This window comes from Bradysia coprophila (assembly GCF_014529535.1).
Source record: "Bradysia coprophila strain Holo2 chromosome X unlocalized genomic scaffold, BU_Bcop_v1 contig_130, whole genome shotgun sequence".
Lineage (NCBI taxonomy): Eukaryota > Metazoa > Arthropoda > Insecta > Diptera > Sciaridae > Bradysia > Bradysia coprophila.
The window spans coordinates 170609-198460 of NW_023503296.1; the positions used below are offsets into that span (position 1 = coordinate 170609).

The 27852-nt window shown below is 32.9% G+C and overlaps 1 protein-coding gene across 1 annotated transcript in view; it reads left to right on the top strand.

Annotated features, from left to right (window-relative positions):
• LOC119067940 (protein hedgehog) overlaps window positions 1-26862 on the top strand; it is a 38473-nt gene extending 11611 nt beyond the window's left edge. The window contains exons 2-3 of the mRNA XM_037171256.1: window positions 12941-13202; window positions 25522-26862. Of these exons, the coding sequence (XP_037027151.1) occupies window positions 12941-13202; window positions 25522-26177 (918 nt within the window). The 3' untranslated portion in view covers window positions 26178-26862. The remainder of the gene's footprint in view (window positions 1-12940; window positions 13203-25521) is intronic.
• Window positions 26863-27852: the final 990 nt, after the last annotated feature.

The window sequence follows — 27852 nt, forward strand, 5'->3', positions numbered from 1 at the left end:
ACAACCACAAAAATGTCACATTCCACAACCGATCATTTGATAGACATCAATAATAAAAAATAAATAGACAGAAGTAATATCCTGACATATAACACCGTCTGCATTCTGCATTATTCTTATATATAAAAAAAATATAAAAATATTTTATACACAGCCCGATAAAAAAAATTAATAATAAACAAAAAACAAATCAGTGTATAACCTGCAGCCCATGGCTGGTAGGATGATATACATATATGTATTGTATATATATTGAACTTTATAAATCTCCAAACTGTCGTTTGCAATTAATTTTGAAAACAGTTTTGTGCAGAAATACTAACAGTAATTGATTGATATTAATACTGATCACGACAAAAAGGTATGAAAAAAAAGAGAATGAAAAAAAACGAGAGATGATGTTGAATATATATCTAATTGAATCACAATATCGAATGAGTTTTAGTAATGTGTAACCGACACTTTGTTTATTTATTTTTGGAGATAAAAAGCTGTGATAATTAGCAATATTTATATTCAAATATTATATAAATAAGGCACAATGTGCTAATGTTGTTTGATTTTCAGTGTGAAATGCTAATTGTGCGGGATTATATTGTCAATTAGTTGAATTGGTCGAATTGAATAAAACGTAAACAGGCAGAGTAATTTGCAAACAAATATTTTTTTTTTAGTTTTAATACATTGAATCGCGTTATCATTTTTTTCATTAATTTTATTTTTCCTAGTGGTTCTTTGTGTCGCCATGGGGTCATTAGTTAAGAAAGTATATATTTTCTTCCTGATATATAAAGTTATACTCAGTCAGAGGCAGTGAAACTTCAGCATAAAATTGCTTCAGCTGTTTTTCAGCTGATCCACACAAACAATCAAAACTATTTGTACTTGTTTATTCGTGCTGCAGGCGCGTGGTAGTGGCAAAACTGTACAAAGATGTATAAGTAGTTTTGATTGTTTGTGTGGATCAGCTGAAAAACAGCTGAAGAAAATTCTACTGAAATTTCACAGCCTCTTACTGTAAAAATCGAAGCTTACACGTATGGAAATGCGAAATATTATTAATTAGCGGAATGGCTCCTTCCACTGTTTCGATCTGAGAGACAGTGCTTTGTAATTATATAATTCCCAATAAACTCTATCATGTCTAGAAACACTACAGAGTAGAGTAAACCAGGCAAGAGCACTTAATTTGACTAAAGATCTGAATTATCTAGCAGCCTTTTTTTGCGAATAAAATTATTCAATTAATGTCAGTGTTCATTTGAGCTCATTTTCATACAGTATATTAGGTCACTCATTTGACATTTCGATGAAAATCACTACTGCCTAGTTTATTTTGCTATGTCGTGCTAGAAGCTTTCCACTTTTCTGAGTTTTCTATATAGATAAGATCAAACTTTCATTGTATCCTCCGTCCCCGGGAGGCCGAAACACTTCCCAAGTAAGTTGTTGAAACGGCTGCAGTCATCTGTTACCAACAATAACGACAAAACTAAGCAATGACCTACGGTCTTATATAGTAAGATTTATGTGTTATGTGTAGTAGATTTTGTGTCAAACACTCGGCGATACTTTTAACAAAAGTAGAATAGTACAGGCAAGAGGCCAGTGTATTTATAGTTATTTTCCCAATGCATGCTAAAAGGGCTTTTTTAGCGAATCCGATTCCAGACCTCCGGCTCATGAAGGAAACCTTCCCAAAACTACGGTGGAAATACGAGACAACGTCGCAATGTTTCAACACTACTCATGAAATTTTTTGTAATTGTTAATGGCCTGCCGTTTCTAAGAAGTTAAAGGTAAAGAAGTTTTAATTGTATAATATTTGGAGCAAATATACCCAAACTGGACAATATGTTTAAGTGAATTAGACGGACAAGCCTAAAATAATCGTTTGCCGAATATAGCTCAAAAATGTTCAGTTAAAATGTGACCCTAAAAATGAACCTTTTTTTTCGTAAAAAGAAAATCATCAACACTAAATCAATAAACTTGTTGTGTATTCATGCTCATATTCATCGCAAAAAAAATCGTGTTTGCTCTCCTCTTCATAACCTTGTTTCATATATATGTGACAATCAGTAGCCTATAAATAATAATGTATTGAATGCAAGCCCATTGGGAATTTCTAATAACAAACAACAACAACAAAAGAATCATGAATGACAACACCTGGAGCTTCGGTTTAGGATGTGGTTTCTACCCAGTGAGTATCATTTATAAAAAAAAGTCCTTACAGCCTTCAATCGAAGTCATATGTGTAAGTCGAAAACCAAATTTTTTTCACCGTAGTGAAAAGAAAAACCTCTCAAATGGTTGTGTATATTGGGTTGCATTTTGACGCACGCCCCATGTGAATTACTTATACGGAAAAATGTGTAAGACGATTCAATACAATTTACAATTTTTTTTTGCACATTCTTCTTCTATATATAAAATTTCTATTTGTATTTTGCGTTGTGTATTATACTTGGGGTTTGCTGTTTAAAATGATAAATAAACATTTTGCACAATTGGTTTATTTAACCAGCCAAATGCCATCAATTTGTATGATATTCTTTTTATTCTTTTTTTCTTCGTCTCTCTGTGTTGTTAAAATAGCTCGGTAAATGTTCAAAGAATGAAGGAGAAAAAAGTTTTTATTTTATTTATTTATTTATTTATTATACTTTTTCTAACTTGTGTGTGGAATGCTTGGTGTGCCTATAGACAAGCAGAGTAAATAAAAAATAGATCCTTTTTTTTCTTCAATAAATATGGTTGTTTATCCATACGCACTGTTCACATAACAATAGAAGAAAATAAAAGGATCAAATGAATGCTATAAAGAGAGGTTAACTTTATAGAATTAGGTATTTGTATCGATATGATGTGTGTACGAATAACACACATATGAATAAAACGTATGCCCAATATTTATCTTCTTGACTTTGTGCGTATAGAGATAGAGAGGAAAAAAAGGATTTAATGGTCTTTGGATGCACAATTACACACCCGATTTATAAGTCATTTTTTGTATTTTTTCGTATAATTCATTCATTGAAAAATGGTAGACCTGCGCTATGTCATTAATTTTAAATAAAAAGAATTCTTTGAGTTTAGTATACTTCAGTTGTGATAATTCTATGGGCGAACCCATCCATAAATTCAAATGGATTGTTTTGCGGGGTCATAATATTAATGCAATACTCATCTGTCACGTCAACGTTCGTTTAATATAGCAGGTATTTCGTTCTTAGAAATGTAAAAAAAAATGACAATTTTGATAAGCAACTTCGTTAGTACTTCATGTTTATGAGAGCTTTACTGGTTTTTCCGTTTAGTGTAATTTTCTTGAAGAAAAATCTCCGCAGTCAGGAGACGCAAGAATTGCTGCTCTTTGTGTGTGTTGTTGCATTTTATACCTTAGCTAAAAGAACAGGATCAAAAATATTGTTTGGGTTAGAGTTCTATTCCATTCCGAGACATTCTGGGACAGTGAATTTTCTGTATTCGTCACTGGCAATCGCCCCGTATGCGAGATAATAAATCAGTCTTTAGTCTTCAGTCTTTGTAATCATCAGATCTTTTAAGTCTTTTGTTGAAAAAGTATCGCGCAGTGTTTGACCCGAAATCTTGTACTTCGTTACCATTTTCGTAGTCATTGTCGATAACAGATGTCAGTGTTCAAACTTACTTACTTACTTAGCAGCACTTGTCAACCCAAGCGTCTGACTCTACTAAATTTCCTCCACTCGTTCCTGTCCTCGGCCAAATTTCTACAATACGCGACCCCCAATGATCTAGTATAACGACCACACAGTCTATCCATCGATCCATCTATTCCGTGGTCGGCCTTTTGGTCTACGTACTACGAATTTCCTATCGAGGGCTTTCTTGGCAGTTCGGTCATTCATCATTCATCCTAGCCACAGGTCCCGCCCATCAGAGCCTCGCTGATTTTACTGCAGCTGTGACGAAATTCTTCCCAAAAATTGCGGACAATTAGGTATTCAAACTGAGAATTCTTAAAAGGAAATTTCTGACAAGAAAAAGAGGAGTCGATCGCAGAAAAACAAGAATTGATCGCAGGAAAAAGAAAATTCGATTCATTGTACAATATAACTAAAATTGAAAGATTGGCCAGGAATTCCTGTAATGGCAATCCTGACAACAAAGAAGTATTTTCCTGTTACAAAATTATTAAGCATGGAAGATTTTCCTCCATACGATGATCTCCTTCAACTTCCGGTTCCAAGCCAGAATCCCTTTACGAATTTTATATACTTTAAATTCACAGATTTACACAATGGAATGTCAATGGATACAACAATTTGTCCATTCTAGGATAAGTAGCTAGCCAAAACACCACAAAACGTTTAAAACATTTCGTTGGTGAATGCTTGACAGCCTTTTCTAACAATCGGTAACAATGAAAACCGAAACACAATCGATAAATTCATTTATCTCACAAAACAAGACACACAATTCTTCCGGTTCAATAACGTTTATATTCTAAAGCCACTCGACATCTAGAACTTATCACATTTCACTTTGATTTTTTTTTTCTCTTCAAAATACACACGATTTTTTCTTCTTATTTCTGCTGCTCAGTCGTCACATTAAATTACAACTGAACCGTATGATTTATTCAGCTGGAGTTGATTAATGTGTAACAGCACAATTAATTAACATTTATATTATATATCCATTCAAATTCGATAAAATGTAAAAGAAAACAGAAGAAGAAAAAAAAAGCCCAACAACAGTAAGAAGTTAAAACTGATGTTTTTCAGTGTCGAAGAGACTTACAATTTCGGTGCATAAAATTAACTGATATGCAAGGAAGTATATCGGAGAGGTACTCTACCTACGGTTTTGAGTACGCGCATAAATATTTAAATAAGACAAATTAGAGTCTTGTATTGTATACCAACAACAACAACAGAAAAAAGAACGTTGAACATGAATGAAACAAATTAATTTTAAATTTAATTTGACACACAGTGACACGTTGCATACTTATATACAATTGGTGATATTAAATAATTGTTTTGTCATGCGTACGTATTTATATTATATGAATAAAAGAGCTACCTGATTGTATAGTATGCATGGGTATGACACAAAATAATAGCAATTTATTTTTAGAATGATTTTTAGGCTTACTCATTCGTGTATGGATATATATGGATATTGTATTGTATATGACCATAAACACCATCATCGCACGTCTCTTGCCTACTCATTGTCACATTTATTATTTGTTTAGTTGAGAAAAATAAAAAATGATTTTGTTTAATCTGTGTGAATACACTCAAAAGGAATGCGATTAAAACCGCATCCTTTTTCCATAATTTACCACGAGATTTATAGCCACAAAAACAATCGATCATCCGGTCACTTGAAACATCTCTGAATCAACTGAATTTTTTTTTATGTAATCCGATACTTATCTGATATAAATATTGTACCTTTTTCAGTACACACACTGATTGTGTATCAGACATTGAACAATTTAGAAAGAATTTGATGTTACGTCTGACACCCTGGCATAAAATAATAAATATTTAAGAAAACAAAAAAAAAAACAACAACAACGAAACGAAACAAGAAAAAGAAGTGAACAACACAAAAATAAGACAAATTTAGATCTTTCAATGGTTGGATAGGTTAAGGTTATAATGGTAATTCAATATTCTTGTCTAGATTTTAAATAATTATTTTTTAAGATTCATCGATTTATCAGCTTTCATGTAATCTTGATCGATTTTTTCATTTCATATTATATTGATGGAAGGAAATCAATATCAAGCCAATATATTAATAGTGTATCATTAGGTTGTCCGACCGAAACCGAATGATATTTATATATGGTGCTTTCCTCGTTTCGTTGATGTCTTTCGTTTTATTTGAATATAATTACGATCGCTTATGCTTCGTATAACGAGAATGTTATTCCAAATTCATTCAGAAGTCTAAAATGTCTGGAACAGAAATCCTAGTCAGAGCAAATTTAACATTTGTAAATGTTTCGAACTTTTTTTGAGGTTTTGAAGGTTTTGAAGGTCGTTAATGTTAAGAATGAGGTGTTAACATGGCCAAGATGGCAGGGACAGAATGACTGTTAAAATATCAGCATGTAGATGTGAGGTCTGTAAAGGCTTTATCGCAGATTTAATTAATTAATAAACTGTACTCGAAAATTATTGTTTACAAACCTTTGGTAAATTTTCGGTAAATAGCACGTGTATGTAAATTAACGCACCATCTCTAATACACATGTCATCAGTCTTAGTAAATTTCTAGAGTCATTGTCGTGATATAGTCAGTGTCAGTGCAAAAGATTGCCTCACGACAATGACTCCACCGAAAGATATTACTAAACTGATGACAATTATTTTAGAAATAGTGCGTCAATTTACATGCGTTGAGCTGCAGGTGGTATTTACCTAAAGTTTACCGAATTGTTAATTGTTCAAAGTTGATAACAATTTCCTTCAAGTCAATCATTGATATTTGCGAAAATTCTTTCTAAATACAATAAAACGTGACCCACACATCAAGTTTACGATGTTCCTACCAAAAAAAGAAAGAAAGAAACGTTTAACCATCGGTCGCATATGAAACTCTTTTCTATGATGAGATGAGATGCAATAACAATAAAAATATTTATCATCTCTACTTAACAAATAATAGACGCAACAATCACCGTCGTTCAACACCTCGCCTCGATCAACCATTTAATTTTAATATACAAAGGCAAACAATAAAATCATAAGATCAGGTAATAAACCAATAACATTTTTCTCTAATTTTAGTGTATGGAAAGACGAAGAGGAACAAAAAAAATGTATTTACTGAATATTCAATTTTCATATTTACTTGTGAAAATAGCATTACACATTTTCCTTCATTTCATTTTGAATTTTAAAGTGAGCAGAGAGAGGTATTAAGAAACAAAACAGTTTTTTTTTCTCGTCCATTATTAGGTGTGAATACACATACGCTCTTTTTAATAATAATTTTATTTTGAATATTTTTTTTATTATTTATCTTTTTATACCGAGCGCTAAGCTGTGTGTTGTTAAAGAAAAATGTTTTTAAACAAGTGTATACAAATTATAATGTGTGTACTTTTCCTTCTCAGGCATTTTACCGGCAAATGGAAAGTAAACATTTTACCACACAAGAATTGTGTGATGATTTAAAGAAAGATTTTTTTTTCCAGCATCTTCCTCTTCTTTTTCTTCTTCTTCATCATCTTTTCAATAATATATTAAATTATGTTTTTGTTGTTAAATATCGGTTTTGGTTATGGTTTCCATATGCATTTGAGTATAAAATGTGCCGCGCTTTTAAAATGCATAATAACAAAACTATGGGATATGTTTGTTTGTCAGAAGTTGGTCGGTTCTATGTTTTACTAAGTTAAAAACAAATTTTGATATTACATTACAACGTATACAAAACATTAATATAGTTTGTCCGGTGATGCGATAGATTTTTGATTAGAACTTTGTGGAAAGTTTGTTGATAGATTTGGTTTTCAGTTTGGAAATTCAGTTATTTTTATGTCTTCACGAATTTTACGATTTTCGCGATAAAATGGACAAAATATGCGTGAAAATATATATTGGCCCAGGGTCTGGTAGAGTCTAATACTGATACATTTCGCTCGGAAAAACCTTTTGTTTTGCAACGTTTTGAGCGATGGCGATGCAAGATACACCTTGGTCGTCTGGTGTGTCATTGAAGGTATACGAAGAATTTAACCTGCCACAGACGGCAAGCATATTAACAGTTTTACTATCTGATCTATTACTTCATTTGATCGAAGATTTTCAGAGATTGTTTTCAGAAATATTTTACTTCATTTGTTTTCAACATGTTTTTGCTATATGAAACCGAATTAGTCTGAGTTTGTCGTTTATTATTGTTGTCGTTGTCGATAACAGATGACAGCCATTTGTATCAGGGTAAAAGTTCTTTTCTTCTTTATAGTACCACTGTGTCATCATACGTTACACTAGACAACAATGGTAAACTTTTGGAATAATTACTAGAGGTAGTTTATTGGGTTAGATAGGGCTCAGTGCTCTGAATATGAAACAATACTTTATTGATCCCAATCACCCCTGGATTCTGATACATCCACTTCATAATTCCTTCACATTTATATGAAGTTTACCAAATTTTACTGAAAATGTACTGGATTTACCGATCTCTGATAATTTTCAGTAAATTTTGTTAAAATTTGGAAATTTCCCAATAATTGGCCCTGGTTGTGTGACACGTGGTCCCCCAGTCCATATATATGTGTGTGTATATTATGATAAATTCCATTGTAAGATTTATGCCGCTGCTAATTGGTATAATTTTTCTATTTATGTTCTTGCCGGAGAAAAGTTGCCACATGTGTAAAATGGTACGGTAAGATTATGTATCAAAAGTTCAATGAAATAGATACCAACAACTAAAGATATTTAAATTGTACAGTCTGAGTCTGGCATTTGACGAAGGTAAACAAAGCAAAATGTCAGACTGTTTTTTTTTAAACGCAAATCTTTAATTTTAGACGAATGATTTGAATAAAATATTGTCTAACATATACCGTTTCAACGATCACCAAAAACGATCTACAGTAAAGAACAAAAAAAACTATATCCATACTGCCTCACGAAGACCGATCAAAAATTTTACGATCATTTAGTGGATCACAATTTAACCTTTTTCATAAAAAAACCATTCATTGCCACTCTTTGACACATATAATCACAGAACGAAAAAAAAATCTGTTCATTTTATTAATATTATTCTAAGAAATGTCACACTTCACAGTTTAAAACTAATATATCTTCCACGTTCAATTTACGAGAATTACAATGCTATTATACGATATGCCTTTGCACATTATACCCATAAGTTAAATTTTTAAATTTGTGAGTTTTATTTTTCCTCCTCCTTTGCTTCGTTTTTTTTTTTTAAATAAATGAACCTAAAATATGTCATTGTTACCTTCAAAATATTTAGACGCCGTATCAAATTGAATGGCAATCGATGTTACGGTAGCCCAAAAGAATATTTCATGTGTACAAAATAAATGTTTTAGTACAATAAAGGAACTAAGAGAAATATAAATAAAAAGTAAATAAATAATAGTTCCGATTCTAAGAAGATTTTGGCATAAAATGTTTATTTGAAAGCCATCACAAATTGGTCCTTGACTGCAAGTTTTTCTTTTTTAAATAGAAGAATTACATCCGTAATTTTTAATGAATGCAAAGATGCTGGTAATATGTGTACGCTGTAAAGAGCGTTTACTTACTAAGCCCCCGGAAAAAGAGTTATTACTTCATTGACATGAACATTAAAACTCATTTCCCGTGGACTTAGTAAGTAATAGTAACCGACCCCAAGGGGAATAACAACTTGGAACCTCGTAAGTACAATGCTTTACGTGATTAGGCAATGTAAATGAAAATGAAACATGCCGTAACACGTAAAATAACTTACGTAATTGTTTGGAAGTTTATATTTTGCCTTGTGTGTTTGCATCTCCCGCCATCGGCTCGAACTGCAAATCTCTCACTATTTCTATGTAATCTACTATTTACATGCTTGATGTAAGTAGTTTTTTTCTCTCTGTAAATATTTTGGTTGTTTTTTTTTTTTTCATTTATTACAAAATTCATTCACAAAGTCTATCCGAAGCATTCATAGATTCACGTAGATAACATTATGCTTCCATTAAATCATTAATAAAACTTAACGAAAAAAAAACGAAATATCAAAATCAGTTAAATTTATTCCTGCATCATTGAGTTAAAGAAAAATGTTTTAACACGAACATTTTACCACGCCCACAATTCATCAAGGTGGAGTCATCTTCTATTCTATGTTCATCAATATTTCTTACACTTCTGCTTGTTAATTTTTATTTTTTTGTTATTTATATATTTTCATCTTTATGTGTTAAACATAACGTTAAATACCATCAAAGCTTTTATAAAATTCAAAAATTACTATAAAACATATGTGAATGATGTTCGAGGAACCTCTTATTAAGAATACATTTGTTTTGTCTCTCTACAAACTGACTCAAAAGAAGATTTCACCTTTTCCAATTCAACCGGTGTGGAAAAACATGAATGTAATTTGATTCTTTCACTAATGTACGCATCTATCCAACCATCCATTCCATCTATATACACGATTATTACGTGTAGTAGGTATGTGTAGTAAAAAAATTTGAATAAGATTTTATGAAAGAAATTTTCTGAATGAATTTTTATCATGTGCAATGGTGTAATTTAATTATAATTTCATTGAATCAGAGTGTAACCGAATGGCGATGAATAATAATTTTGTTGTTGTTTAATGGATACGCTAGCTACATATAGGTAGATGAATTAAATTTTTGTTCTTCTGATCTCTGGTTTGTAGTTGAGGAGGTTTAATTTGAGTTTAACTGTTAAAAGCCTAAAGCGCATTAAAGATCTGTGTAACTCTAGTATCACCATCAAAAAATAATCAATTATCGCAATGAATTTGTGATAAATTTGTTTAAACGTTTTTTAGAAAATCTATTACTTCATTAAAGCATTTTTGGTTGTCCATTCATTCGAACCTATAAATGTGTTGTTTTTAAAGCTACGTCAGCTGGAAAATTTATTTCGTCGGAGAGGCAGACAAACGTGGGGATCACTTATTAACAGAACGTTTGAAGGTTTTTGAATGCTACAAAATCATTTGATCATAAAACCCTCAAAATCGAAGAAAATCGTCGGAAAACTAAAAAAAAGTCCATGAAAATGCAAGGACATTCTAAAAAAAACGAGCCATCAGAACAGTCGGAGCGTTTGCTGCGACTGAGCCCCGTACAAACCCGTATATCTATTGCGTACGTGACCCTAGTGCGTCTGTCACCCTACTTTGACCGTAAGCCTATTGCGCCGGTTAATGTAGTTAAAGTAAAATTATTATGTAATGTGTACGAAGCCCCGTACGACGTTCCTTTCAAATGAAACAAAAATTTCAAATCGCCCTAAAAATTTTATTTTTTTGAAGGGCCTAGTATCGGCTCCAGTCCGAGGACCCAAATTTAAATTTTTTTTCAACTACATTCTATTCGGCCTTTGATTACCTTCCAAATGAAACAAAAATTACGAAAAACGGATGAAATTTACTCGAGTTCTATGTAAAATACACATAGGGCCCTTGTAGCATTTCACTTCTAAGGCCCTAACTCACGGTCCACTCACCCGATTTTTTCCTGGAATGGTATTGACAATACCTATCATTTGCCGTGTCATTTACATTTCCATCGTTTATTTTGCCATAAATATCACCAAAAGACCTTAAATCACTTAGGTGGCCCTAACTCACGAAGGGCCGACCCGAATATACCCATCTTCGAACTTAGCCTCACTATTTCGACTATCTTTCAGGGAAAAATTTTTGAAATCGGATTTGATTTACTCAAGATATCGACGTGACGGACAGACGGACAGACGGACAGACAACATTTTTATTGCAGATTCGTCATCTATGAACATAGGCAAACACTTTGCCCTTACCGTCTGCTTCGAATTCAATCAATTACACATGACATCGTAATCCTATAAGCCCCTTTGTACTTCGTACGGGGCTAAAATCGGTGAAAATGTGGAAAGAAAGCCCTCGTAAAATAATTGAAAATCATAAAAAATGTTATTCCGGAAAATTCTTTGTCAACGGAGTTTCGTCTTCAATTGAGCTTGATTCGTTACGGAAAATATATTGTCGCTAGCTACGTGCTTCTCGTGGGTTATCTTTCTCCCTCTGGAGCACACATAACCCTATGACTAAGGATGCCGATTTATCTTTTATCATTAAAGATGCTGCCCAGTTGACCAGAGTCATTAAAGCTTAATTCAGAATAAATGAGTTATCGAGCTACATGTCGTTAACCTTGCAAATGCAAATACCAGATCTGAAGGTCCAACCTCACTCTAAGGTCCGTCAATTCTATACGACATATTTTGGATACTCGATTCGATATACTAGATAAATTGCAACCTTGAATACCATCATTTTGAACAGAATTTTTCAGTATCAGTCCTAAACGCCAATTCTGATCCCCGTTGTCAATAATGGATAGCTGGCAGCTTCTCAAAACATTGTGACATTTTTGTGACTTCCACTTTCCAGCGATCTGTTGCACGAAAATTGTGCAATCAGAACCCATATGAGTTATTTGAAATCCTTGGTTATTGGCGGCTGGTTTTCAAATAAGAATTATTACTCAACCAAAACTTTTTACGTTTCTGTTGATCGGTTAACTGCACTGTGAATTACAAAATAAATACAGGGATTTATACGATGGTGTATAACGAACATGTGGGTGGGAAACGTTAATATTTACTTGCTATGAATGCATCAGCGGTTCGTTCTTTTCTTTACAAGCAGGACATCTTACCAATCTCAAGTTACCGCATGCTGAATAAAATTATGCAAAAACCAAATATTTGCCTACCTACATAAGAGAGTTACATATTTTACCGTACAACCGGTGATACAGGCAGTGCATGCATATAGCTAGACACGTTTTGTTTAATGTGATTAAATCTAACAAACGTTGAACTCTTTGATTATAGAAATTAGCGATAATTTTCTGTAATATTAAACAGCATCCAAATGCACAATAATCGCAATGTGTAATGGGTAATTTACATTTTACATCTAATCGTTCTTGTACCACATTAATAACGATAATATACCACTACTTTTTATGGTAGTAACACAGACATAATTTTATCAGATCATAAGTGACATGTTGACAGATTAGTGCAATTAATTTAAAATTATTTGACTTAATGTTTGTATCTCGTGTAACCGTGAGGGAGATAGAACAGCCGCACAACACAGTTGATACATCAAGAAAATAATTCATTTTTTGTTTTGTTCGTTTCCATTTTAGCGTTGCAAAGAAAAGCTAAATACCTTATCCGTGTCGGTGATGAATACATGGCCGGGTGTTCATTTACGTGTTACTGAGGGCTGGGACGAAGATGGTCATCACGGGATCGATTCGTTGCATTATGAAGGCAGAGCAGTGGACATAACGACATCAGATCGAGATCGAGGGAAAAACGGAATGCTGGCACGGTTAGCGGTAGAGGCTGGATTCGACTGGGTGTATTATGAAAGTCGGGCGCATGTACACTGTTCGGTGAAATCAGGTAAGAACTTGGGCCAATTTTATACAGTGTCTGTAGAAGGTGTCTGTCAGATGCGATTATTTCGTGATTTTGATATTTTCAAGAGTTTTTGAAATTTTTCTGGAACTAGCCAAAGAAAAAATAGAAAATATTCCAGGCGACATACCATTTTGTTTTTGTTCCGAAAAGTCTCTACCCATCCATAATTCAGATACTTAATAACTGACAAAATGACCTTTTCAGTTCGTGATGCAATTTTCTTATTTCGATTTTTTTTTTTTAAATCGCAAAGGCGATGATTCCATGTTGTGTTTGATATATATGCTCGTACCATGATTTAAAACATAAGAATTAAAAAAAAATGTGTTGCTAACAAGAAACTTGTTAATTCTCAAGCTTACCGTAATTTCGTTCGTAACAAAGATTTTTAATTTAATTTTCATTGCAAATTCGAAATCGTTTCACGTCTCACGCCACTATATATATAAAAAAAATAATGCTGCAACCGAATGGCTCTGCGTATATTTATATATTGGCAAGAGGAGTGTTAAATGCATATGTATATATATCGACGACGTATAGCCGATTTTTAGTGCGAGCACTTAAATAATGTGTATAAAATGAAGTTTGACGACTATCTTTTTCGCCATACAATTGAATCACTTTTTTTTTCCACTATAGTACACCATCTACACCATTTAAAAGTGATGAACATTAAATTTCGTATAAGAAATTTATTTTGGACTCTTTTCCAAAGTCGAATTTTTTACCCAAAGAAATGTTTTTTTTTGTTGTTTTGTTTTCGTCAATCGACGGTACAAAAACATTGGTGTGGTTTTCAATTCCAGTTTTCTGATAAAGTAACAAGTGAGCAGACACAATATATGTGTATGTATATCTACTTAGGGATCGATAACTAAACACAAGAATATCAATAGTCTCGTACCACATTCGCTTAACATATTACCTGTTGGTTGGATGTTAAGCTATTGTATTACACAATTGATATGAACGAGAGAGTAAAAAAAAATTCTGTGAATAATATTGAATTTCAATTTTCTCTAAATGCACGATTTTATACAGAGTTCTCATTTGTCGCATGATTGTTGTTTATACCTGAATCACATTTTTGTGAATGAATTTTCCTATACCATATTGTGTGTATCGGTAACGTCAGTGTACATACGTTGTCGTCGTCATCATCATCATCATCATATATATCATCATCGCGTATGACGACGAAAATGATAATGAATATATATATTCAAAGCCAGAGAGTGTAGGTTCATTGATTTGGTGCGAAAATTTAACAAGAATTATATTACCACTAATGTTATTAAGTCCTACAGGGCATTATTTAAGTGGATTATTTGAAAGGAAAGATAAGAAGCTAAATTTTTACATTTTTTTTATATGTATTATGGGTATCGTGATTTTCAATTTAAATTTATTTGATTTGTGTTGCATGTTGCATGCTGTAAATTATGATATGGTATCCATTCGTATAGACATTGTGTATACGAAATGCACATTTACAATGGGAACATAGAGTCACCCTTTTTGTTAAAAAAGGCGGTTCGAGTGTTTTTCGGTCGAATCGGACAATAAATGTTCTCAACGATTTTCATGGCTCACAATTAGCTATTTTGGAAAATATTCGTTGTCGGAACATGTAAATTGCTTATAAGCGTCCGGAATATTTTTGATAATTCAGAGGTAGCGTTGTGCATTTTTTTAGTTCCTAACGTCTCAGATAAAGTCTTAACGTTACACCGCTCTGTTGACTAAGGCTCCGATTAGTTTGACCTGATTTGAATCAGGTTTAATCATTTCAGATTCAGATCAGCATGGAAATTTGCCTGAACCTGACCTACAGTTACCAAACGTGAAATAAAACTTTCGGGTTCAGGTTCAACCAGGTTTTCTTGGGCAAATTCATACGTTTATAAGTGAAAGAGAGAGACTGGTGTCATTTGGGAAAGTATTGCTTAATATTAATCTTTGTTCCACGATCGCCTCTCTCTCTGTTCGCGGTTTATAGGAATCAGGTTAGTTCCAAGTTGGAAAGTTTGGACTCCTCTTAAATAGATAATTCCTGAAACTTGATTATTGAACTGGATTCGCTTTATTCTGCGTAGTCTTACAGGCTTACCAAAAACAGAAGAAAAGTATTTACTATTGTTCATATGATTCAGTCAGAGGGCAGTGAAATTCCAGCATAAATTTGTCTCAACTGTTTTTCAGCTGATCCATACATAGAATCAAAACTGTTTATACTTGTTTATACGGTTGAAGCTGCTATACACGCACGTGGTAAATAACAGCTGAAGAAAATTCTTGCTGAAATTTCTCTACCTAATTGTGTAATATAACAAACATGAAATTAACCAACACAATCATTGAATTGAAAAACAAAAAAAATTCTTTGCGCTATACCTCTCACCACCACAAATGTGGACGTCATTATTAAAAGCTTTTAAATAAGTCTCCAGAAAATTTCTGAATGAAAATTCGATACAAAAAAAATCGGCCTCGTAGTGCAATCGGCAACATATTATATACAGGCAATGTAGTCGTTTGTTTTATTATTATTGTTACCGAGAAACATTTTATATTATTTGATAAAATTAACATCTATGGCAATGGTGCGACTGATCGTACATTCATTCATTCAATTCAGAACCAACTTATTTGCTTACAGTCAGTTTATAATATCCTTATCTAAGCAATTTAAATTGAGTTTATTTTTTTTTATGCACTCCGGTGTGCCTTTTCTACAACGCAAGTGCCAATATTGGCTATGATTCAGATGTAAAGCAAACTCGTGCTGGTTGATGGTTGCAAGGAAATAATATGTGGAAATGGTTTTTGTTTGATCCGTTTTCGGGTACTGATATTTTGACTCTAGCAATACGTGTGCACATTGATGTAGCGACGAAACCGTTCTGCATGGCAGCAACAACTGTGATGGCGATTATTAATTTTACAAGAGGTTAACTAGACAGTCAAATCAAGTCAACACCTATAGGTATTTTATAATTGGCTTCGTTAACGAACTATCGTATGCGGCAGTTTAATATTCATCCACTTATTGTATACATACTACGTGAGCCTTCACATTTTTGAACTGTGTTCTCATCACATTCTCTTGTGCCAAACAATGTAAGAATGTTCACGTTCAGAAAACTCTAATTCATTCTTTCAGTCTTCCGCAGAGAGAAAGCCCGCTTTTATTATAGTCAAAGCATAATTGAAAATGTTGCTGAATTCGTTCCATATATAAAAAATGTTTTATGGAAAATAATTAAATTAAATGGCCATAAATATATATGCGTTTCATAACAACAACACCTCTTTATTACCGACTGACTGAAATACTTGTGTGTGCCAGGCATAGGTTTTTTTTGGGTAAAATTTAATTGATTATTGCGAAAAATTTGAGTGGCACTGCGAATATGCAATGATGCTCAAAAATTTGTTTTTTAATTCGCCAACTGTAGCCCTATTTTAAATCACATTAATAAGTTTTTGTATGCAGAGAAGTGACTTTAACAAATAAAGTTACCCAAAATAGGTGAGATTCTTTTTTGTCAGCGTTTTGATGCGACTCGATATAATTTAATTATCCAATCCTTCGAAACAGACGGTCTCGGTTAGTACGCAGGTACTGGACACTCACAATAAGCATGAGAGAAGTGAGAATTGAACATAAAACAGAAAGGAAAACAATACTCATTGATTTCCGAAAAAAGGTATGCTTGTGCGACGTGAATGTATTTATACAACCTAGTAGACCTAACAGCTTAAGGTGTTTTACTATTATTTTTACAAAATTGTAAAAAAATAAGTGCAAAGTGTTATTTTAACCACGTTTTATCGATTTATGATTCGCATATAGCCGGATACGGTACAGAAAATACGCTCTTCGTTGTCATTTCCTGTTCAATTAACACCTCACATCTCACCTTCGTTTTTTCTTTTCTTTTTTTTCCTCTCACTCCACTAAAGTTCATCCTTAGACGAAAATAAACAACAAGAATAAATACTAAGGACAATAATTGCTGGTGTGATGAGTTTATGACATCCCCGTATTACAAAGATATGGATGCAGTTTTAGGGAACAAGTTTTTTTTTGGTTTTTTTTTCGCTTCCCATTCATAGAATAAAAATAAATTACAACCTATGTAAACAATGGGCATTCGAGTTTGCTTTTACGACAACGGTACCATCAATTACGGATGCAATTTCCTTTTCAATGATAAATTTTGAAATCACTTCACGTTGAGTTCGAACGTAAATATATGCCATCAATATTGTTATAAAGATAGATTGCACATAATTTGCGTGATTTAAGTGTTCTTTGGATCAAACGCAGGTATTCGAAGGAAGCATGAATAACAAGATGAATAATAAAGCAACGCAGCGCAGATTAGTAAAAAAAACAATTGCGAATGGTTTCTCTGCCACTGTTTTGTTGTGAAAGATGCACTTTTCGATGCTTTGCATTTTTATAATGCAGTTCAAAAATACGATGGGCGAATAAACTAGAAAACCCTTTGTCAAGAAATGGCCTTTGACAAATTTTGAAAACTAGAAAATTCTCAAAATCGAAGAAAATATTTTTAAAAACTGAAAAGTTCTGGGAAATTCCAGAAAATCCTCAAAACAAAAGTAAATAAATAGAAAATCCTTGAAATTTGATAAAAATCCAGGAAAAACGGTAATGATAGACCGTTTAAATCGTAGAAATTCCTCAGATGATTTTCTTTTTGAAAATCCTTTGTCAACGATATACAAATATCTGCCTCAAGTAAAAATACTGGATCTCATTCCATCTCTAGAAAGTTATTTTGTACATGTGCACATTTGCTGAATCATAAGCAAAAAACGAAAATGAAAGTAAATTTTTGAATTGGTGCGGAAATGAAGGCAAATAGAAGGAAATGAATCCTTTCAAGCTAAAATGTTTAGTTTAACTATTTTTCGTTTGCTAACTTTTCTTAAAGCGATTTTAGTCTATATTTGCATATATAGAAGGTGCTACTTTCTTATCTAAGCTGTTATCTCCCTTCTCTCATTTGCCGTCTAAAATGACATCGGAGAAACGGAGAATGACAGGTAGTTTTTGCATGTGCAAAACAGTGCCGAATCCTATTCGTAGAAAATATTATGATTCAATCACTATAAGTGTCAAAGATGATTTGTTGGTAATGTCATGTTGTGTCATCATAAGAAACCTACGCAGCAGTGCCAGAGAAATGAGATATCAGCTAAAACATCCTAGTTGTCTGCTTAGTCAACAAAACAAATAATATCGGATTAATTGACAATAATCAATCAGATTTACTACTATGCATAAAATTCGTTCTTCATAAATCATAATTTCCTGGATTTATTACGCTGTGCGAGTATGTAGAAAGAGAAATTTGCAATTTTTGTGTTTCGAAATATTAATACAAAAAATATTTTGTTTTTTGTTTTGTTATTTTAATAATATTTAAGAAAAGGAAACATTAAAACTTACTGAAACATTAAAAAGATTCTTTAAAAATTAAACGAAACACAAAACCAGTTTTGATACACACGGTCATGAGAATCACTTTGGGTGTCGTATCATCAATTAGTTTAATTTGACAGGCTCAGCCTAAACACGTCAAAACATGCTGGTTCCGCCTGTGTTCTTTTTGTGTTATTTTGAAATGGTTATTTTTCATTCGTTGTTATTAAATAGGTATGAATGTTCTTCGATACATATATCCAGTGTATGCATAAGATGCCTTCTTTACGCTGTAAATGAATTAAAAATGAAGAACAAAAAAAAAACAAGAAGAAGATGAAATACACTTCATGCATTTTATTTTGAGGGAATGTGTAAAAAGAATTTTTAGGAACTATGAATCTCGTATATATGGATGGTATATAAGATGTGATACACATCTTTACAATGTTCCTTCGTTTAACTATTTTTTTTTTTTGATTGAGAAAAAGGTGTTGGTTACATGCTAGGTAATTATAAAATGTGTAGAAGGTTATTCCCATCATGCGATATTTTATTATTGAAAATTATATTGCGCTCACTTCATCACGCTTTTCACTTTTTATTCGTTGTTTATTTTTTGTTGGAAAGCTTGTTCGCGACCATATTTCTTGCGGAATGAGAGACAAGGTTTTTTCCTCACGTATTTTCAATGGCAATAGGCCATTCTGTATGGACTTGTGAATGGGACCCTATCAAAAAATTATAATCTTGTTCTCTCCCATCCTATTCATTCCACATGCTGAACCAAATTACGTTACGTACTTATGGGTATGTAGAGCAACGTGGATATTAATTGAAACTTCCAGCTCTTTTTATTCTCAAACTGTAAGTAGAAATTAATAATAATATATGCAGCTCTCTCGGATTTTATTAAAATATTCAGAGTCGGCTAGTGTGCTGCTATATAATCTTTAAATCTATTACTTCATATGATGAAGGTGTCAACTTGTGTCTACTACTTCATTTGTTTTAACATTTATTTTTGTTACATATAAGAAAACCAGTCATAACTGGTAGTCATAGTCTTTGTCTACAACAGATGATTATCCGTTCCTAATAGGCTGAACTCTTCGAATGAATGAACTGATGAAATGAATGGCTTGGAAAGAGTATCAAGTTCCATAGATTCGGATAAAATGGGATATCAGAGACAGTACGTGAGAAATCAGTAGTTATTACTTTAAAGTCATTCTGCAATTGTTACTCGAAACCCCGTTATTTACTAATACAACTCATTTTCTGCCTCTCCATCATCTTCAAGGCTTAATTTTTGGATTTCTGAAGAATTCCTAAAAAATTCTGACATTTTCTGTAGAATTTATTCTGAATTCTTCTGAAATTTTTTTTACAATTTTTGGGAATTTTTTAGGATCTAAATTCCCAAAAATAAGACCTGATCATAGTAAATCCCACATAACTTCTTGTACAAATCTTTCACTAGACCTGGTCCAGAGTGATCTGCGCAAAAGACCGTGTTAAACGGTGTTCATCATGTCACACCGAATGAATGACTTATCACCACTTTCACATTCACGAAAGTGTAGATTCTTTAATCAACATCTATACATTACGATTGCATCAATATTTTTCTTTATTTTTCGCGGTGATACTGTCGCTCGGCTTGTTTTTTGTTGTTGTTGTTGTTGTTTAAGCTACTAAATTATTCAACAAAATTTTAATGCGCTACCATAAAAATTAATGCAAGAATTTATCTTATCTTCTAAATTAAAAATTAGTGTCGACAAAAAGTTTACATTTATTTTTCCAGTTTCGTATTTTAATTCCAATATCTTTTTCTGTGTGGACGAAACCAAAGAAACCAACAAAAAAAAATCTGTTCATTTTTTTCTCTACCTAATAAATTCCATATAAATGAATGCCTTTGGTGACATATAACTTGGAAAACCGTTTAATGACCACAAAATACAGAGAGAAAAAAAATCAAGAAAGATCTTATCGCAATATGAAGTTAAATGGTCACAACATTCATGTATCATTTGAATCAAATGTGTATGCGTGTGCGCTTCTACACATTTATTATAATAATCCTTGAATAAAATTTATCTTTTTTTTGTGTGTTACTTGTCTTTTGTGGGATTGTCCCCATTATAATGTGTGTTATCTTTTCTTTTCTTTTATTTTTTGAGGTCTCTTCAATGTAATATGTTACCTGCGGGCATTCTTACTTGATACTCCATTCGGATTTTTTTAGCGCAAAACTAAAACAAAATATTTTCGAAAAAAAAAATCGAAATAAATAAAATGATGAAAAGTGCCGCGGCGCCTTGCTGTGGTGGTTAAACAACAGTACTAGATTGATTTATTGATGTTTTCTATTGTAAATGGTTCTTGTTTTCCAAAACGCTCGGTTGGTATCCCTATTTGATTACATTGTTCAGCTTTCCAGCATTCTATCTATTTTTCTCTTTCGGACAAAGCGTTGTGGGGTCTTCCGCCTCGGTCCGTAGGTGATGCATTACAACAAAACTGAAAATTTGTCATTTATTGTCCGAGTGTGTAACAAACACACAGGTTTTCTTTTTCGGTAAAGTGTTGTTCTAATGCCAATGACGAGCATTTCGGTCGGCATTGACAGAGAGATGGAGATAGAAAAATAAAAGCTTAAGCGCACAGCGAATAAGAAATACTTTTCTTATTTGAACACAATGACTTCTTCCCGACTTCTAGCTTGGTACGGAGATACTTTACTCACGTCTATGCCCGCACTTCCCATATGGGGCTTTTCGGTTACAATTATTGTTTAAAAGTTTCAACTTTTCGGGTCTCTTGATTCGGCTGCATCACCCGCTGAGCCTTTTGGCAGGCCGTCTACTCACGGCCTGGAAGATGCGACAATAGAACGATGTTGCACAAATGATGGCAAAATTGCGCATATTTTAGTTGTCCGTTGCAAAAATGAATTTTCGTTGTTTCATTGCAACAAAAAAAAATGCTTTCGCCTCGTTATATCAATCATCTATTAGAACACGTTACGTTCGGTATTATATTCTTTATATTGTTTAATGTTGAACGTATATACATAAAATACTGTAGCCATCAGTCATATGTGTTTCGTTTCGCAGTGACTTTTAACGTGTATGAATATGAAAACGGTTCCGTCACGGAGAATTTAATTAAAGGCTAACACGAAATTTTCAATTTGCCTGAAATCCCTGCAGGCTCTTTGCAAATTGGAGTCACTTTTTTTTCATCTTGTTGGTGATGAAATGAAACCGTTTATCTCGCATAGGTATGTTATTTACGAGATTTTTTTATTATTATTTGGCGGTATGATTTTCATATTGCAAAGACGATTTCAAGTTAACGCATTCGAAAGGGTCAATTCGTTGACTCGGTGCTAGTTCATGGTTCTCATAAATATATTTGCATTGACTTCACCTTTACCACTCTGTTTGGCGTATTATTGATTTGAACTTGGGTTAACGGAGCGTTGAAAATGATTATTTCAGTGGAACCGTACATTGGTACATTCGTTATTAATCCAATTAATTCTCTGAATAAATGTAACTGATCCTGAAAAACAAAACCACCTTTACCATAGTCGAATCGTCCTATCTGTTACGCTTGCATAGGGTATGGAAAATGTCGGTAAATATCGTTTCATTCCCAAACTTCTCTTTTTTTTAAATTTCGATTGTTAGGTGTATAGATTACATGTCCAAAGAAAATTAAAGCAATTCTTACCTACATCCCGACATCTATCTTTTCTCGGTTAGACAAATTTGAAAATTGGCAATAAATCATAACAAAATCTTAATACACCCAAATCCTAACTGACTTACCCGTTATGTTGGGATAGTTCTTAAGAACTCGAATACATTTTTCAAATAAAAGTCTTCACAAGTACCGAACCTTGAACGAGAGAAAAAAAATGAAGAAGAGATAAGATTACCAGGTTAATCTAATTTAGTAAATTAAAATTTCATTTACTTTTTCCACATAATGCAAATCTTTTTTTCTTGTAATGCGCGCCGTTTTTTCTTCTTTTTTTTAAGTTCTTTTGATGAGGTAAGACTTAAGCTGGCAAATAACAATATCCGAGAATGTTATTTTATTATATGAAAAATTATAATTTTTTTTTTAAATAAACATGGGAGTTTCCGTCAAATGTAAATAAGTCAAGAAGAAATATCTGGCTAAAGGATAATCTTGTGATTCTTCATCTGTTTTACTTTGTTTGCCCATTTATTATTTATTTGATTTTTTTTTTGCACAAAGAAGGCATTACTTGCTGTCTTACCTGAATAACAAATTTTGCTGTAACCAAAACGATGGGAAGGATTGAAATATTAAAATGTTTTAACTTTACTTAAATATGCGAAAAAGTGTGGGTTTCAGAGTGTATAGAATTTTGTTTAATTGAAACCAGTCATGTTGGATCATAATTTTACTGGTTCATGCTCGATGTTGTTCGGTTGAAATTTTGTGCTTTACATGCTTGCGAGTCAAAAATCGTTTTTTCTTTCGATTTCCATCAACTTTCGAAGGTCCTTACATAAAAATCCATTACAAAACTTGGGATAAAAGAGACTAGTTAAATTTATGTGTGTTTATTGACCTCGACTTCGGCATCACAGAAAAATTCGACTTTTCATCTCTTTATCCGTTGTTTTTTAAATGACTATTTATTTCTGAAAATATGCTCTTTTCATCATTAAAAATTATTTCATTGCACATCGTAACTGCTCTACTTTTGATATGATAGGTCAAGCGGTGCACGATTATAATTAGCACTGTTTCAAAGAATCATTCAGGGAAGAAGACCGGATGACATGTTCTCGAGAGAGAGAGAGATAGAGATAACCAAAATCAACGATAGCAAAACGTTAGCTTAAACTAATGAAGTAAAAGTTTTCGAATTATAACTTTATGTTCAACAAGAGAAGTACTAGATTATATGTCTTTTTATTGGTGATGGTGAAAATCCACAAAATGTACAGGGATCTTTGTGTAGACCAAGTATTAGTTCTTGCTCGAATCGAATGAAAGACCCAAAAAATTTCGTTTCTTATATAAAGGTTGCAAAATCTTTTTTTTACGCAAAATGATCTTCTTCTGCGGTAAAATCTATTCATCATTCTGTACATTATGTTCGGTATTTTTCGTATTGAAAGACAGGAACTCATTTTTTTGACCGTAATTGTTGGCGGTAAAATGGTACTATACACAAAGAGAGATAAAGAAACGCATCAAGGAACCACATACAATACAATATTGCCCTCACAAAATGATATATTGAAAAGAAAAGGTTTGAATTTATTATATATAAAAAAGAAGAAGAAAAGAAGAATGGTTTCTTTTTGGATCATACCTACAGAAATCGGTTTTCAATTGGTTCAAATCGAACGTCATTTTCTTATGTTATTAAACGTAAGTTCATTGGTTGAATAGGAAGGAAGGCATAAAAAAAGACTGTAAATACAAAATACATAGATGGAATAGGCATGCCGAAATATATATATTTTTTTGGCATCCATTGCAGTTTAAATGAATCCTATCTGGGCGATAAAAATCATTGTAACAAATATGTCAGAAAAATGGAACCCTAAAATGAATGTGTCTTATGGAAAAATGCATCATTCGATGATGCTCGGTTCTTCGTTCCAAATAAATCGAAAATATTTTTCGCTTCTTTTGAAATTCTATGTAGAGTGACCGTTGCTTCAATTACTTTGGTTATTCGCAGAAGTACCACAAATTAATTAAATTCAAGTTCCGAGTCTCAAGTCTGTGTTCCGATCAGAGGGCATGCACAGACCTAAGATCATGCCCGAAATAATTTACACTTGCTGACATTGGAACTTTCTATTTTGTCAAGTGTGTCACCTTGGGCTCGAGCTGCAACCACGCAACGCAAAGTACAAAGTTTCAAACAAGGACGTAAGTTATTTTACTTGCTTTTGATCGGTAAATGCAATTTTTCGAGTACATTTTTCGAGTATATTTTTCGCTTTTACCGACCAGAAGCACGTAAAGCACTGCATCCCCACTCGTCAAAATAAAAACTTGGAACCTCGGACGTAATGTACTATTATATACTAAGCCTCCGGTAAATGAGTTTTTACGTTCATGTCAATGAAATAATGGCTCATTTACCGGAGGCTTAGTGAGTAAAATGTGTATTGACTTGATGTTTTATCAATTGATGATATTGATACAACTCTTTAGTCTTTTTAATACGTCCGCCTTTACGTCAACCCTTAAATCTCAAACGGCACACATTCTCCATCCCAGCTAATTTGTGATCAAAATTTTAAACATATCAAACGAAGAGCGATAAATCATTTGATGTTAAAGGTATGCGGATCCAAATGTAATTTCATTTTCAACATCCATGGCAAATTTTTCAAACCAAAAAATCAATAGCCTCCCAGGTAACAAAACAATTTTTCAATCAATCTTTACAACCATAATTTTCGCATTTTGAAGGCACGCAAATGAAAAAAAAAGAAAAATGTGAAATTGCACATATAAATGTGCTCGCATTCGGTACACACGGTATATATCATGCGCGCATATTATTATATGTCGACCGTATGACCATTGTACATTTATAATATATCCAGCCATATAAATACCAATCATATTGAAAATCTTTTCCGGAGTGATAAAATATTTATAGAGCGTACCGTGTTGTGCACCTAAAATGTAACATCGATTGAGAGTATGTCGAGACCAATTACAGTTTTTTTTTTCTTTTGTTCTTATTTAAGCAGTCAGACCCTTGTAACTTGTAACGTGAAACCGTTTCTAACCGAAATCAATTTTATTTTCTTCCAGACTCATCCCAATCATCACATTCCAGTGGTTGTTTCACTGGCAACAGTACTGTAACAACATCAACCGGTGACGTGAAACGTCTTGATGAACTTACTGTTGGCGAAAAGGTGCTCAGCATGGACAAACAAGGCAATGCTGTGTACAGTGAAGTGCTAATGTTTTTGGATCGGAACGAACACGAAACCAGAGAGTTCGTCAAAATAGCCACCGATGGCGGTGCAACGGTGTCCGTAACTCCTGCCCACTTGCTGATGGTATGGAAGACATCGTTGAATCAAACGAAATTCATATTCGCTGAACAGGTCGAAGAGGACGATTTCGTGCTGGTGAACATAAATGGTACACTGGAACCGCGACGCGTCACCAAAGTGTCGTCGGTGATGAGCAAAGGTGTCTATGCACCGTTGACGCGCGAAGGAACAATTATTGTAAATTCAATTACAGCATCATGCTATGCTCTAGTCGATAGTCAATCAATAGCTCATTGGAGCTTTATGCCAGTCAGAGCTTATAATTTAGTCAAACATTATATTGTCGATGATGGCAAAACATCGGCGAAAACAGCGTCCATACAGAATGGTGTACACTGGTACGCCAAAACATTATATACAATCAAAGACTATTTATTACCATCGGATTGGATATATCAGACGTAGGAATAACTGTATGCCAATTTTAATTAATTAATTTTTTTTTTGACTTATTAAGTTTTTTTGTACGATTTAATGGACTTTTATAGGTATTAAAGCAATTAACTAGTTTTAAGTAGGACAAAACAAATTTTTTTAAATTAAATTAAATTATTTTCTTTTTTTAACGTTTAAAATTTAGTGAACTTTTTTCAAAAACTAAAAGAAAGAAACAAAACATCGAAGAAAAGAAAACGACGATGACAAAAGAGATATTCAACATGTCGGCCAGTGACCATAATAAAATGCGGAAACTAAATCGAGAAAAAAATTAAATTTGAAAACAAAAATTTAAAATAAAAAATTAGAAATTAAAAGTAAATTTGATGATCAAAGCGCGGAAGTATATGAAAAAGTAAAAAAATAAATGAATGAAAACCTAACTACAAAAAGTGATATGTAATTTATAAATATTTTTAATTATGATTTTTATTATTTTAAAATAATGTAACTCCTTATTTAACTTAAAATATTTAATTTAATAAATTTGTAAAAACACGAAAAAAAAATAAATTAAAATTCTAAAATTAACAAAATTTCCAATTGTAAATAGTAAAGGAAGCACTCTTCTGATTACACAGCGGGAGTATCGAGTTCAGTAATTTTATTTTGTTAAATGTATAGTTCAGCCTAATTTTAGTTTGGGACTTAGTGGTCCAAAGAGCAAAAAATTATTCTGTGAGAGAGTAAGCTGTCAAATAAACAAAGCAAAAATTGAAAAAAATGCAATTTTGACTCTCACACTGAGTACTTTTTTGGTAAGAGGAAATTAAGCATTAGAAACATTCACTCTCGCTCCCTGCACGAAACGGATATTGAAAGAGAGATAGCGACGCGAACAAGACCTACTTCAAATTTCTTTAAGTTATTACTGTCAAATCTGACAGTATACCAAACGAAACATTTGAATTAGATCTCTTTCGTGTCGCTGTGTGTAACTAAAGCTAAAATCGAATTGCTTACGACCGACTGTTAAAGCTTAACATTTTTATGGCTGCTAGGAATTTTGAGCCGCGTCATTCACAATAATTGACAAAATGACATATTTTGTATAAGGAAAATGTCACTTTGTGGGCTATTGTGAATGACGCGGCGCGAAATTCCTCAACACCATTTTTATGCCGGCAACGAAATTGCAACAATTTGTGATGATGGGAAAATATTCATTTTTATTTTCTCGTCTCAAATGCGGAGAGAAGAGAAAACACGAGTTTTGTCAACGCAATCATTAAAACATTTTTTCACAGCGCAGGCGAGAAAATAACTATTCTCTCAACCCAGTGACGAAACTTCAATTGTCTTTTTTGAGAACAAATGTTGTATGCAACTCGGTGATAAATGATCTTTTAGGCACACGATGATGTGTACTGCCACTACAAGATAAAACTTCAACAGTCTTTGTTGTGAAAAACGTTGTGTTGACCTTGGGAAAAAAAGTAGGAAATTTAATTTTTTTCCCAGTAGCCCTCGCTACGCTCTAACAACAACACCCTCCATATGAATTTCCAACTTTTTTCCCTAAGTTAACAAATATCTATTTTATGTGTGTGGTGCAAAAATTGTCTTTTTGTCCACTCAAATGCGGTGAGAAGATGGGTGGTTGCGTTAAAGTGTTTCTTTTCTCGTGTGAGATTGTAACATA